We start from the raw sequence: 15,602 nt of genomic DNA on the forward strand, positions 1-15,602 counted from the left end.
CACTTCAACACGCAGAACGGAGGAGACTGGGATGGAACCACAGACCCATGGTTAGTGGACGAAACGCTCTACCTTCTGAGCCACAGCCGCCCCTATGTTATAATGACAGGGCTTCATGGTCTACAAACTGTACATCATTGTACAGTATCTAAGAATTGAAAATGAAATTATTAATCAGAATAGAAGCACATAAATTCTCTGGAACCACAATTTTTACCAGTAAATTTGCAATAACCATACAAATCTATTGATATTGAGCATCTACAGAGTGTTTAGGATTAAATGAGCTAGATGGCTGTGGCTCAGAGGGTTAGAGCAGTCGTCCACTAACCAGAAGATCTGCGGTTCGATCCCAGTCTTCGCCATTCCGCATGCTGTCCTTGGGCAAGATACTGAACTTTCTCAGAGAGAAAGCTGTACTGTGTGAATGGGTGAATGTAAAACTGAACTCTAAAGCACTCTGAGTGGCCGTCATGACTAGAAAAGCGCTTTATGAATACAGATCGTTCATTATTAAAGCTAATATTCCATCCACATTTTGCCTCGTTGCTATACCAAACCTAAATGACCTCACACAACAGTCGGAGCAGATGCAGCCTTCACACCATTTAAATGTCCCGAGCTCTCTCCCCTCTACACAAATGTTTGCTTTCTTACTCTACCCTGTGGGGCCCTCAGCCATCCTACTCTCACGCGCTCATTATGCAAATATGGGCTAGGTGGGCGGGGCCTGCTCACCGAGAGTACGACCTGACGTCACGTTGTGAAGTGGCAGACTGAGTGGAGAGTGGAGAGTGGAGGGGGGGGGCACTTAAAAAAAAAGGAAGAAATGAAAACACAAAGGATATGAGAAAATAAATAAATAAGGTTGATCTCCAAAAACAAGAGAGGAAAGAGGAGTAGTAGGGAGGGAGAGGCGGAGGAGGAGTGGAGAAGAGAAGAGGGGACATATAAGGGAGGGGGTGCAGTGTGCGCTGTGCAGTTATAAGTACAGAGAGAGAGGGAGAGTGAGAGAGATAGAGAGAGAGAGAGAGAGACAAAGATAGAGAGAGAGTGAGAGAGAGAGAGCGAGAGAGAGAGAGAGAGCAGCCCGCCGGCCCATTGAGGAAAGATGGCTACAGTCACTGCAAACGGAGTGCAGCAGGAGAATGGATTCAGCACCACGAACAGCGCCGGCAGGATGAACGGGCTCACCATCGGCCAGAACACTATTCCAATGAAGGACCACGACGCCATCAAGCTTTTCATCGGCCAGATCCCCCGAAACCTGGAGGAAAAAGACCTGAAACCGCTGTTTGAGGAATTCGGAAAGATATACGAACTCACTGTACTGAAAGACAGGTTCACGGGAATGCATAAAGGTTGGTTATTTTTATTTGGGATATGTCACTTTTATGGTCCTTTAGAAAAAAGAGGGGCATAAACGTCCCAGTTCAGGGGGACGGCGCAGGAAAAGTGTGTTAATTTGCAGATGTTTGGGACACACACGCATGCACAGACATATACATGAAGCGTGAGAGGGAGCACACGTGGAGGGGCACTGCCTCCCGAGCTGCAGGCGTGATGGTCCAGCCCGTCCACGTGAATACTACAGCTGAAAACGCCTTTGTGTGTTTACATTGACGATCATGTGGCTGCCGAGCATCCCGGTTTAAAGGGGGGCGGGACAGGCACGGTGGGCTGTTGTGTTATTTCTGCAGTTGCACACATTTCATCACAACTTAGAAGAAAAAGAAACAGCCCCTTCCTGCTCTCCTTCCAGTCCATTTGCCGCTGCACATATAGTCGCAGTGAAATAAAATGCTTTCAGGGGAGCGGAAAATGCAAAACCATTATCAGGGCAATCAGCACCGGTGATTAACGTGGTGCTGTAGTGCTGCTTTGACCTTTTCAGCGGGCTAATATGCAGCGTGCACGCTCTCAGACGTCATTAGCGCTGGAAAATACTATGTGCATGGCAGATGTATTGTAATGCTGCTGCTCCGTGGGCGGGTTGCAGTCAGGAAGTACAAAGCAGGATAGTAGAGGAGGCTGAGATCCAGCATGCATCGCCCCCCCCATGCCAACCCTCACTTCACTCACACACACACACACACACACACACACACACACACACACACACACACACACACACACACACACACACACACACACACACACCCATTGTCTAAAACGTCCGGGGAGCTGTGTTCACTTAGTAATTAGTCAGACAGGCCACTGATAATCAGGGATCGATCACTTCTATAGCTATCATTATAAATGATAGTTGTAATAATGGATGTCAGAGTGTGGTTATAGGGCTGGAGGATGTTTTAGCTACAAAATAAAAGACCAGGTCCAGAATTCCAGCTCTGTTACTTTATGCACTATTTATACAGTGGCATAGATATAATGACAAATTTTAAAAGAAGACGATTGAATTAAGATGTTTATCTATTATTAATTTTCTATTAGTGTTTTATCTTATTCTATTATGGGTCTAGTATTAGCAAAATGTAATTGCAAGCTATTATTTTTTAATATCATTATTAAATTAACGATAATAATTCAGCCCAAAATCCAAAATAAGGTCACATTTCCTGTTTTAGTCCGTGTCATTATAAGCAAGCTGTCTTGAGCTGCAGGTTTTTATTTTATTATCAGTGAAAATACTGTGCTGTATTAAAAAAACAAACATCTATATATATATATATATTATCTGCTACTGCTGCTTGTGACTTATGGTATTTTGTAGATAGTTCATCTTTATTTCAGTTTTTATCATTTTAATAATTTCAAATCACACACACCACAAGTTCACATTTGCACACAAGCATTAGCTGCGTTGAATTCACAATCAGCTTGCCCTCAGTAAAAAAATAATGTATTCACAGGGCAGGCAAATTATGTATGATATGTAAGTCAGTGGCTACAGTTCATGATCTCATCGATCAGCACGAGGAAAGCTCTCTTGTGGGAGAAAGGAGTGTTGGGCTCAGAATTACTTTCCTGTGCGTGCACGCAGCCCTGCAGGTCTCCATGCACCACCTGTTCCTCCAGCCATCAGTTGCTGGTGCTCAACACGCTCCTCGTCTTCCCAGCGTTCCTCTTTGGCGCCCGGTGATCGATTAAAACAATATTTCTGATGTTCATGTTGTTTACGCCTGTCCTCAACCATCCCTGAATGTCAACACTCTGGAGGATGGTTGCCTCGGGAAGGATAATCCTGTTCCAAAGCCAGACAGTGTGCCCGCTCAAATCATCCTCCACCAAGGCCACTCTGATGTATGCAGTATGCCCACTTCATCCCGCATGACATTCAAAGTCACTTTGGGAGCACAGGCATGCACTTTTAATAAGATTTCACAAATGCATTATATGGATGAGTTTTTCTTATTGGCCACTCACCTAAACCATGTTCATGCCTCCTGCCGCGTCCATGTATGATACCTGTAGACCGAAGCATGAAGGGACAAGAGTAAGGAAATGGGATTAGTGTCGTTAACAAAACATAAGTAGGTAGAGTGCAATCATTAGCTGTGTCAGTCAAGGAGAGCAGTTTAAAACACGGACTGAGAGGCCAGTCTGAAACAGAGAAAAGCTTCTGTAGGGGAAGTGAAGGTAAAATGACTTACTTAACTGTGACTTCTAAATGCTGCACATTTATTCAAAGTGAATTCTGTTGTAAACAACTCACTGAGTCTCCCATATAATTAGATTTAGTCTACAACTTTTAAATTAAATTGTAATTTATGTTTTACAATTTAAGACTTACACAAGTCCACTTAACAAAACAGAAATATAATATTTACAATGATAGTAATTATAGGAACAAACTGTAAATCATAAACAATTACATTGGGTCTCATGATGCTGGTGAATATTATCACCCTCTTTTGAGATGTAAAACCCTGCAATGAAATTGTATACTTTAATTTCATCAGTATGTATCTGTTTGCTGTATTTGAACTGATGCTTCTGGATGTTCGGCTGTTGTAGCTGCAGAGCTGTGACACGGTTGTGTTGTGGACAAAGGGAATATCTGACAATTCCCATTTGACTTGTGGCTAAACGCAGAACATGATCAGGTTCCCTCGGGTTAAAGGTTCTATATCACAGAGTGTGCTCAGCATGTCGATACCTCGGAAATCAAAGACTCTCCTCTGCTTCAGCTTTCAGGGATGACCATTTAATACACAGGTTTATGGAATATAATCATTTTATATGGTTGATCATTGTGATGGAGCTTTGAAGCATCTTCCAGCTCATTGTGTTGATTTTCAGTTTGATTGTTTTCACTGATGACAGAAAGTCATGTAGTGCCGAGCTACAGTGGAGCATTAGGGACCAGCCGATGAATATACTGGAGCATTTAGCAGCTAGAGATTCACACGTTATCATCAGAGCAGAACAACAGAGCTGCTGAAGGGAGAGTGAAAATTCAACAGGTGGCCAAAAGCATGACTCCTATTATAATGTATGCTAATTGTTATGTGTCTGCTAGATATGTAAATTAACAACCATGTGTCAAATCAAATTATGATGATTGGTGGTGAAGCGTGGACGTTTGAATTCCTCTGGGTTGGTCACATGTCGGGGTCACATGTGGAAGACTCACCGTAGAAATCCCTCGTATCAGTGTTGATGCTTCTTTATCTGCAGCTACAGGCCTGTGGGTAGTTTCATTATCACCCGATGTTGCACTGCACTGGATGAATGGTATTAATCTGCACAGTGTTGTAGCTGTGGAACCATCATCAACAATGTTTAGTCATTTCCTGCGCCTCTACACAAAATAAAGTTTGGTAATAATATTTTGTCCATAGATTATGTATTACATTGTGGTTTAAAAAGTAGTTTCTTTTCTGTTCGCTTCACAAAAAATGGGTAATGTGCCATCGGATAGTGGTTGGCTATTATGTCAAAGGCCTGGGAGGCATCTAATGTTGCAGCATTATCCCACATTCAATTCACTTTTTTATCATAAACAGCAACACAAACATTTCTCACAGCAGGACAACAGGAGAATGGGGGGATGATATAGCTTGGATCGACTATCCCTTAAAAAAAGAAAAAAGAAAGTTCATAAAGATTTAGTGCGGTGCTGTAAATTTAGTTTGACTACCACTTCCACATGCCTCTTTAAACTGAGTTTGTGGCTGAGAACGGTTTGATTTGTTCCACACAGATGATGTATATGGCTGTAGGTTATCAGTTAGTAAAACATATTTAATGGATGATTTGTAGCATCTTCTTTTACACAGACCTGTGACATAGAATCACACCACAATTAAGAGCAGATCAAAATATGTCATGTTTGCTCACGACTAATTCACGTGGACCGTGCCGCATCAGTTTGAACACATGTTTTGTGCTTTGTGAAATCCTACTTTGGGCATGTGAGGTACCTCCAGGGACTTGTCTGAATATCTACTTGTTACATTTTTCCTGTACGCGTCAAACCGCCATCGTTTCAGAGAGAAAATCTTTTTATTTGTTCCCTTAAACCAATGATTACATCCCACCTCGGAGTTGTTCAACGCTGTTGCCTTTAATGTGGCTTTGATAGTTTGTGGGTCGTCAGGGAGCCTTAGACTATGCGTGGGATGACTTGACACTATTGGCGGGCACGACGCTCATCATTGTGTGCTGCAGCCAGGTCGTGCTGTTTAACATCCATCATTTCGGCGAGCACTACATTATCATAATACTTAGCGTCGGTGCCAGAGCGCGTGCATTGTTCAGACATGCTGAATGTTGGCGGGGGGCAAATCTTTTGCTTGAGTCGCGTAATCTATCAATCCGTCTCTGATGCTGAGAGGTGGGACACTGAGCCGCAGCACACAGCCAGGAGGAAGAGATACAACGAGTTTGTTAAATATCTTCATCCATTCTGCTCCCCCTCTGTAGGTCCATGCAGTGTAATTGGCTATAAATAGTCCGACAATTTGACATAAAAACCCCTCACAGGCTCTGACATGTCAAAAGTAAACCTCAGCAGGGCACTAATATCTACTCGCAATCGACTCATAGGCTGTAACAACAAATCTTTGAAGGTGTCCTGACGATTTGTAGACAGTTTCTTTGTTGAATTCAATTCTGTTGACTTATAGTAATGACCAGTGAGTTACAGATCCATGCTTCTGTAGGGTTTTATCCACCGAGTGAGTGTTATAGAGGAAGCGTGGGGCAGTGACTGACAGTTTGTGTAAGTTGAGTGACAGGTGTAGTTTAAGTCTACAGAAAACCTGTTTGATCATTAGAGAGGGGGCTGTGTGTGAAGCAGACAGCTGAACAGCCCACTCCGAGTGGAGATGGATAGAACGACTGAAAGAGGCTCTGCAGGTAATAGCGTGGTTAACATGAAGAAACATGAAGCGCTGGCTGAATCCTCACATCGTATTTGTCTCAGTACCCGTGAGGGGGTCAGTCCATCACACTCTGCAGCATCCTGTTGTTTTACATATTTTTTTTTTAACGTGCCTGGATATTTCTCAGAAATTAATTTGCATCCTTTTCCCGGTTTAATGAACATTCTGGGATCAGACATGTGTGAAGAGAGCAAAGGCGAGCAAATTGCTCATGATTCATGAATTCACTGCTAATGAATTCAAATTTTATACAAATGTTCTCTAAAGTTATTTCAATTACAGGTACCTGATGCTTTAAAAAGCACAATTTACTTTTAATGCCTGGATGCATGTAATTGTGAGCACATACTAATTTCCATTTTAAAACAAATTGTAAGAAGAAGCGTTACAGGGGGAAAAGTTCTTTAAGTAATTACCCGGAACGTGTCTCGCAAAACCAACAACACATTTCCTGCTTCTGTCTTTGAACCAGTTTGCAGGGTTTAATTTTTCATTTTCCTTCAAATATAATTTGCTGAACTTTTGTCCATTGCTGAAATTATAGTGTCTTAAATTGTCTTTGATTACCAAAGTATTATTTTCACCCCACTTAACCTGCTCATCACAGGACGCCAACAGTCCTTCTGTTCAACCCCCACCAGAGCTCAGTCTTCGTTTCAGAACCTTGTCCACTTGCACCTCCTTTTCTTCTTCTCACATTCAACTCATCCTCCAGTCTTAAGAACATTAGCTTCATTCAAAATTTAAATCACAGTGGAAAGTTGAAATATTATATGAAGAATTTGCTGAAAATTAGTACATCTTAAGCATTTAGTTTTACCATGTTTTTTTTTCTTTTTCACTACAAATAGTGTGTCCTTGACATTACAGTTAAGAGATCTTGCTTTGGATCACTATACATCACACAGAAGCAGGTCTTTTATTTTACAATTAACATTATTTTGTGGCAGTGTAGTGTTGTGCACCTTTTAGAAATCAGTTTGCACTTTCTGCTGCTTAACAAGTGGTATGTTCTTGCAATTTTTGCATGGTTGCATACCGAGGGGACAACAATGATAATGTGTAATATGAATGTAATCCCATGCCAATTAACCGACCCTAAAATTTAAGATGACAGCGCTAACTTTCTACCAGCTGCTACGTCCCTGTTCCCTCCTCACATTATATCACTGTGCCTCTTCTCATGTTCTTCAAGCTGAATGCTCATCTGTTCCACAACTCGCTCTCTCAATCACCGACTCCTCTGGGCTTCATGTCCCTTGAGCCCAAAGTGTCGGATATGAAGCTTTCTTAAACTCCTGCTGATTTCCCACCACCACAAGGAAGCAGAGGCATTCATCTTGCCGGTCTGAATATATAAAGGCTGCAATGCACTAAAAATCTTTAATTTAAACTCCCAAGTCCAGTGCCCGTTCTCAACCTGCCTGTTTGGAGTGGACTGTTCTCTTGGCCTGTGTTAAAGCTCCAGAGATACTTCCGAATTATTGCTTGTCATTAGTGAGTCCTCCTCAAACAGTTCTACAATATACTTGTTTATTGATTGTGTATTGGCGTTGTTTGCAGAGCTTTATATAAACAGTCTATGGTGCAGAGTGAAGTTGAAGACGTTGTGCTCATCCTACCTGGTTTATCAGATTTTATAGTCAATGTTTATTCTAAAATGAAACTGAATTTGCTTTATTAAAGTTCACATGTGGGGTTTGTATATAAGTTTGAATGATTTACTGTGGTCTGTTAAGCCATCAACCCAAATTTACAGATTTTCAAAATAAAAGATCTGTAATTAAGCTAAATGGTTTGTTCTTACTTTGAATACAACTTGCCAAAGAGGAAGTGATTCCATGAATGTTGTTGCAATGACAGAGATCAGCACTCGTGAATGTGTCAGCCTGATATGGTGAAATAAATTAAATTATCTAAATGATTTGGACCTGAGGTTTGTCCCAGTTTTCAGCCATTGCTGTAGATGATCAGAGGATGTAGAAGAAGACTTGTTAAACTCAATCCACAGAGTGTTAGCACGCTGCCTCGTCCTGGTTGACTGCTGTAGCGCGCTGGTTGTCTGTTACATTTTTATTATTATTGAACGTATCATGTGTCTAAATCGTAACAAAAATAAGCACTGCAATCTTTTTTTGTAATTTACAATACACGTGTCATGTGTAAAGCAAATAAGATGAACGGTTAGCTCAAGATGCATTACATATACAGACAGACAGACATGAGAGACGTTTATGGAATTAGTAGGTAGATGAATGCTATTTTTCTTGAAGCAACTGGACAACATTTGCAGTGGGTTGATGTTGCTTCCCTTGTTTCAGATGCGGTGCCATTGGCTTTGAGAGTGTGTCTGGAAAAACCGAGTCAGTGTTGAGGATCTGTATTTAGGTCAAGTAAAAGTAGCAAAGTACTCCATTAAAAGTAAATGTTCTGCAAAGTACGGCAATTAAAAGTACTCATTATACAGAATGGCTTACATTATATGTGGTTTTATTTTTATATGATTAATATATAAGTGCTACTTAAATGTTGTAGTTGCTCAAGGTGAAACTGATGTTAACTGCTTCATAAACCGCTGGTTTATGGAGAGTTTTTGCATGTAAAATATTAATCCTAAAAGTACGTGGTGGTGTATAGTTTAAAGCTTCATAAGGAACAAGTGCCTCAACTGTTTTGAGGCACAGTGCTTGAAAGCAAACAACAAAAGAAAAAAAGTTAAAAGATTTTTTTTTTTAATTGTCAGGTTTCAGGAAGATGCTGGACTCTAAAGGCAAAAATAAGGAAGCTGAGACAAAAGAACTTTTCAGGTGCTTAATTAAAACTAACCTGACTGTGAACAGGTTTGCTGATTGTCAAGTTCAAGGTTCGGGTATAGGAGAGATTTTCAGAGATCCAGTTTCCAGAGTCCAACCTGGACAGGCAGCGGAGCAAGCAGGCATCTGAGTGAAGTGGTCAGCAGAGCGTGGCAGAAATTTCAGGTATTAGGTTTTTAGCAAAAACCAGAATAGGCTGAAGAAGAGTACGAACTTCAAAGTTCAGGAACAGCTGGAGCGTGTCTGCCACTGACGGTGTCTGAAGATCTGGCGGAGTCTTGATAGATGAACCGCTTCTAATGCTTCAGGACGTATTGGACAGTGTGGCTCAGGTGTGCAGGTGAATTGGAGGGACAGCAGGTGCCATGACAAAACGAAACATAGACAAACAACACACAAGAGGGAAGAAGCAGGGGGTGGGAAATAAAAGGAAAAACTTGGCTGGAGGGTTTTTACCCCAATAACTTTAAGAAATCATCAAATTCCTTCATTTCAAATGAGAAAGATTGAGAAAGACTGTATCTAAAGATTGACAAAATGAGTGCTCCCCAAAAGTGAAGCCAAGGCATCTCGATCGCCCTCTGGTGGCTGGCTGCAGTGTATTTCATAAATCCCTCCTCCACCATGTTTGTGGATTGGACATGAACCAAACTGAAAAGTCAAAACACATGTTGAATAATATTTTCTCAAAAATTATTTCTGTAATTTTAGTTAGTTCTTATTATACTGACGTATGTTCAATTTGGTTTTAATTATTTATTTGATGCTACCACGACTCCATCACATGATGACATTGGCGCAAGATGACTTTGTTCCTCTCTGGGATATGTTGGCTTCATTTCTAGATAGGGGCAGGACGTGGAGAAGTGTTGTCCATCTTTATATACAGTCTGTGGTCTAGATCAACTTCCCTGGAAGGACAATGGCCCAAACACTTTAACTGGTAAGCGCCGTTGCTCCTGTATTAGTGCTGTACTGATTTCTGTTTACAAACTCACACCACGTAAAAAATCATGTGATGAAATCTTGCTAAGATATATAAAAAACACTGGCAAAGCAGCAAGGTGACAAATATATATATAAAAAAGACCTTATAGGGCAGTAGCAGAATGTCAGCAATAGCCTACGATTTCAGCTTCTGCTAGGACATGGCCCCCCGGGGCCTTGGTTCATGTCCCACAGTTTTGTAATGTCACAAAGGATGAAGAGTGTCACCCCAGGCCCCCAAACTTTTCTGCTTTGCTGTGTGACACGCTGTTTCATCATTGTCATTTAGGTGATTTTTCCTCTTGAGTAACTGCCTAGTTGTGGAGGAGGTTGAAGGTTGTCGTGAATGGGAGCTCTCTTGGCCGAGCGCCAGAGTGTGCCGCTGGGTTTCGGGGTTGATGGGTGCTATGTGCTGCACGCCGGGTTTTGTCTGTATGTGTGTGAGTGTGTGTGTGTGTGTGCGTGCGTGCGTGTGTGTCTCTCTTCCCATGGGAATCCTTGGCAGCAGGTGTGACATGTAGTAATGGGAAATTATGCTGCATAGTGCAAAACCTCTTCTGAACGGGGTCACCCACTGTCAACGCTGCCAAGCACGTAACACAGCAACCACTCAGTCTTTAATAAAAGCCGACTTATTTACTGATGCATATTCATTCTGCTTTCCTCAATTTTTCCAACTTAAAGAAAAGTCTCCAGAGATGATACAGTTTCAGCTCATCAGCAGAGCTTTATTAATATGTAGGCAGTTAAAACATGTGCATGCTGTTTGACTTTGCTCTCCAGTGTCCTGTTCAACAACTAATTAGAAAGAAGTATAAAGGGTTTTAGACGATGAAAACAAGTGGCTGGAGTGAGAAAGAATTTTCCATGACCCCTCTGCTTAAACTCCTCCTCCATGATCACACCACTATGTTTATGTTGTTCTATTCTACCTTGCTTATGTCATTTTACTATATTAAAATCAATAAATTAATAGAAAGAATTAGATGACAAATAATAATAATAATACAAGGTCTGTGGCAAATATTTTATTCTGACAGGCTAAAGAATGAAGGTATGCACAAGGCCAGTAAATCTAATCTGAAGCTGTATTCATTTTTTGAAAAGAAAGTGTAAGATTTTAATCTAACCCAGCCCGTTATTTTCTCGGAGAGTATAGAGCTATTAACGTCAGGGAGCCACATTCCAGCTGTCAGCGCAGTGTATGAATTCCATTGTAATATAATACATGTTTTTGGCAATAGCTTGTAAAACTCCAGTTAGTCTTATATTATGGCCCTGTGTAGATTGGAATAAGTTCAGTGAAGTCACAAATCTCTGGGTTCGTTTGGAAGGCTACAATGTGGTTTCTGGAAGACGACTGTAGAAACGCTTCATCTCTGAACAAACAGCCAGAGGGAGAGAGGTGTGAGGCGGCTTTCACATCCACTTTGAGACCTTGATTTCATTTGTTACTGTGCAATCATTTATGATGTTTAACTTTTTATTGCTTTTGTATGTTTTATTCATTCTCTGCTTTTAAACATTTAAATATTATTTTATTTACATTTTAAGTCGGTTCAGTTTGTTTTAAATGTGCTATATGAATAAACTTTGACTTGACTTAATTTAAATGAGTTTCATATTCACATATGTCCATTTATATCCTTTATATGGCTTGTACTTTTTCCTTTATAATCAGTATTTTTACATTTTAAATATTATTCTTGATGGATATTTAAAACTAAAATCCTTTAGATTACAGTATCATAATGACATTAAAATGACCCTAACCCTAAATTCTCAGTCACCAGATTTTCTTTCTACTTCATCTTTCTTTTTTATCATTAATGGTGGTGTGTAGTTGTTTTATAACTATTGTCTGGTTGAATTAGCCTTTGTCTCTCATGTCTCCCTGTAGGATGTGCCTTTCTAACATACTGTGCCAGAGAGTCAGCACTGAAGGCCCAGAGCGCCCTCCATGAACAGAAGACTCTGCCAGGGGTAAGTGCCCCCGATCTGCCCTCTGTCATAGGCTAAAGCCCCGGGGCAACCAGGGGATCTACATTAACATAGGAGTTATATCACAGTTGCTCACACACACACACACACACACACACACACACACACACACACAAACTGTTGCACACCGAGGCACATGGCGACACAGTTTACATTAAGACACAGATTTGGAAACAGATGGAAAAAGTCACTCACATTTTCTCAGTCTCCTTCTTTTACCCTCCTTTTTTTGCTCACTCACACACACACACACACACACGCACACGCACACGCACGCACACACACACACACACACACCCCCATACACAGAAGAGAGCGAGTGGCCTATCTCACCTTGCAGTGTCTTATTACACTAATCACCCCGGTGGAGATATTTGATAAGCGCTCCCTCATAGCAGCCAATGCCGTCCTTCCCCTGTCCTCTCACAATATGGCTGCTGGAGACACTAATTGCCTTGAGGAATCCCACTCTCATTATCACGTATAATCAAACAGTAAGTATAAACAATCATTTTTACCATTTATGTCACCATCTGGTGTTTTTGTTTTAATTCTCTCCCCACGTTTTTTCCACCGCCCATCTTCTATCATTTGCCTTTAGCGAGCAGGTAACTTTTTCAATTAATATAATGGCCTCTTCAAACAACACAGGTAACACATAGCTCTTAAGCCCACCCAGGAGGAGACCCTCAATCTGGGATGAGCGTGAGCTTGTGGTGTCTATCTGTACTTGATGTGTGTGAGGGAGGATTCGTCTCCCACATCAGGGGAATTATCGAGGTGTGATTGAATTACCCCTGCGGGTCCCTGAGAAGGAGAAGCTGCTCCAGTACCCAAGCTCCTTACTGGCCCCCTCCACCCCTGCTTTTCTTTCACAACGTACCAAAACATCCTCTCAGGTTGGGGCTTTAATCGGAGCCCGAGGAACGGAGAGAGAAAAGGAGGGAAGAGATTGGTAGGAAAGAGAAAAGGTCGTGATAGGGAATGGTTTGCAAAGAAAGAGGTGGCAAAGGCAGGTGATGGAGTTGCGGAGCTTCATATTGTTCCTTATTGTTGTGTTAATATGTTGTTTGCACTTCACTGAATGTCAAGCACACTGGCACACTGTGGCGAAAGAGTTCCTGGGAGATCCGGCTCCCTGGCTCGTTACACCTCCCCCAGCTCCATAATGAGATGATTGTCGTGATGGTCCTGGATAGGTGTTCACTCGCTTTATTGCCCACATTCTTGTTTGTCTTCTATCTAGAAAGAGGTTAATGGCATGTTCTGTGGGGCTTGGGTAAACATTTCCCCTGTAGAGCTCACAGCGAGGGGTCAGGCCTGCAATCTCGGGCTGAGCACAGCCTGCATACAGAAGGCTAATATAGATGTTCTGTCTCTCTGAGAGGGGGAGAGAGGGGAGAGAGAAAACAATGTGAATGGGAGAAAGGGAGAGACAGACAAAGACTGGGAGAGGTGACACTTCTGGACAAGCCTCATTGTCACTGTCTTGGCCTGATGGGTTGAGATGCTCGCTCGCATAATGCTGCCATTTCAGGAGCTTCTTTACACAGCACTGTGGACACGACTGTGCAGTGTGCCTGTCAAGAAACTTAAAGACAAATTTTCTTTAAACGATGAGACATCGGCCTTTAAAAAAATATCAACATCTGTCTATCAGAAGGAGAAAAAAAGAGACAAAGTGAGAATAAAATATGGGACGAACAAAAATCTGATGTAGGTAAATCACATTTGCAATAACAGCCATAGTTATAATAATAGTATAATGCCATGAGGTTAACTGTAAAGTAGAGTGGTTGTTGACTTTAAACGAACTCTGACAGTCATCACACTAATTCATCATGTTTATCCCTTTCTTTGTGTGAATGAGGAGACATTTGGGTAAAGCCAAACTAAACCTTTTACCTAGATTAACAGATGAAGGCGTCATCCTTTAGTTTATCATAGTTTTTAGGTCAGATTGCAGATTACATATTTAACTGCCAGGTTTGATCCAGACAATCAATCTTTTAGCTTTTTATGGTGGGAGGAGGAGGGCTAGAGCCAATCCCAGCTGACATTGGATGGGGTTCCACAGGTTGTCTCATATATATTGACATACAGACACAAACAATCATTCATAACTATAAGCAATTGGGAGTCTCCAACCAAAGTGCTGACCATACTTTCCGTGTCCGCTGAGAACTGCATACTTGTTCCGGTCACACATGCATGCCCACACTAAACTGAGGGTCCGGTCTGGCGTTCCATTCAGGTTGTTGGATATGTTAGATATGGAGCCTGTGCAGTCAACATGCGTAGTCAACGTGGTCACAAATTTGGGGCTGCACGCAGATATCGACATAGGGGTCTGTGAATACCCTAGTTGACATTAATGGATGACCACATTTACTTCATGAGGACCATAGCGGAACCCAGTGGACTGGCAGACGTTAAAACTATGAATTCGTCTTAACCTCAGGCAGAAGTTGAAGCAGTTAGAGGAAACCCACACAGGCACGATGAAAACAAAGTTTACTTAGAATCACCGGCGGGGGAGTAACTCCGTGCCACCCTGATGGATTCATACGGTACATTAAAACATTCCAACCAAACTTTAGGTGGACTGGGAAAGAAGGTGTATGTGAGTTTGATGAACCATAGTCTTTTTGACCAATTGGCTTTGGTGTGCGACAGACAGTGTGATTATGGTCTTGGACGACATGTGTCAAAAGGAAAGTAATCTGGGCAGAGAGAGTTGATAAAAGCTTCACAATTCTTGCTTCCATTTTTGTTGTCTATGTGCAGCAGTATGGTTTGCAGGAGTTGAAAAAGTAAGAACATCCTCAGCATCAAACAGGACACATACACACATTGTTGAGATATATAGAGATAATGTTTTCACATAAGATACAGTGGTTGGCTCTCTGACATGTGCACACTGTTAGTGCAGCTGTATCTGACAACAGGAGACTTGAAACTCCCGTTGTCTCTTCATGACTCACGACACTGTTGCTTGTTCATGAACAGCAACATAATGATGCAATATGTTGTTTACTGAAGATATATTGTATATATGGCATAAAAAGTAGCATGGTAGCTAATGTGGTAAGATTCATAGATTCAGGTTTTTCTAAAATCCCAAAGACAATTTAGTTGCTGTTATAACTCAATATAAATGATTTGATTCAGATGAATTAAGCATTTTTACATTAACACCTTGAAAAGTTTAAGCTTACATCTTGAAATATACCATAAAAACTTACTACGACTCGTGAATTGAATCGAAAGGAACATGTGTAGCCTCCTGAGTATCTCACTCAGAGTGTATTTCTACTTTTCTGTCCTTAGTGCAATATTTTATTGTTTCATTTTAAGGCAATGTGTGTATTTCACAAAAAGGAATAGTGAAGAGCAGTGTGATAGAGAGGAGACAGAAATATTTATGTGTGTGTGAGAGAGTGTGTGGTCT

The 15,602-nt window shown here is 41.4% G+C and overlaps 1 protein-coding gene across 5 annotated transcripts in view; it reads left to right on the forward strand.

The window, feature by feature from the left end:
* Nucleotides 1-1,007: 1,007 nt before the first annotated feature.
* The window catches only part of celf6 (CUGBP Elav-like family member 6), a 141,080-nt gene continuing 126,485 nt past the window's right edge, over nt 1,008-15,602 (forward strand). For all 5 annotated transcript variants that reach the window (XM_035161215.2, XM_035161263.2, XM_035161273.2 and 2 more), the window contains exons 1-2: nt 1,008-1,361; nt 12,051-12,133. In XM_035161215.2, the coding sequence (XP_035017106.1) occupies nt 1,112-1,361; nt 12,051-12,133 (333 nt within the window). In that variant the 5' untranslated portion in view covers nt 1,008-1,111. The remainder of the gene's footprint in view (nt 1,362-12,050; nt 12,134-15,602) is intronic.

The sequence above is a fragment of the Hippoglossus stenolepis genome, chromosome 1 (assembly GCF_022539355.2).
Source record: "Hippoglossus stenolepis isolate QCI-W04-F060 chromosome 1, HSTE1.2, whole genome shotgun sequence".
In the NCBI taxonomy this organism is placed as follows: Eukaryota; Metazoa; Chordata; class Actinopteri; order Pleuronectiformes; family Pleuronectidae; genus Hippoglossus; species Hippoglossus stenolepis.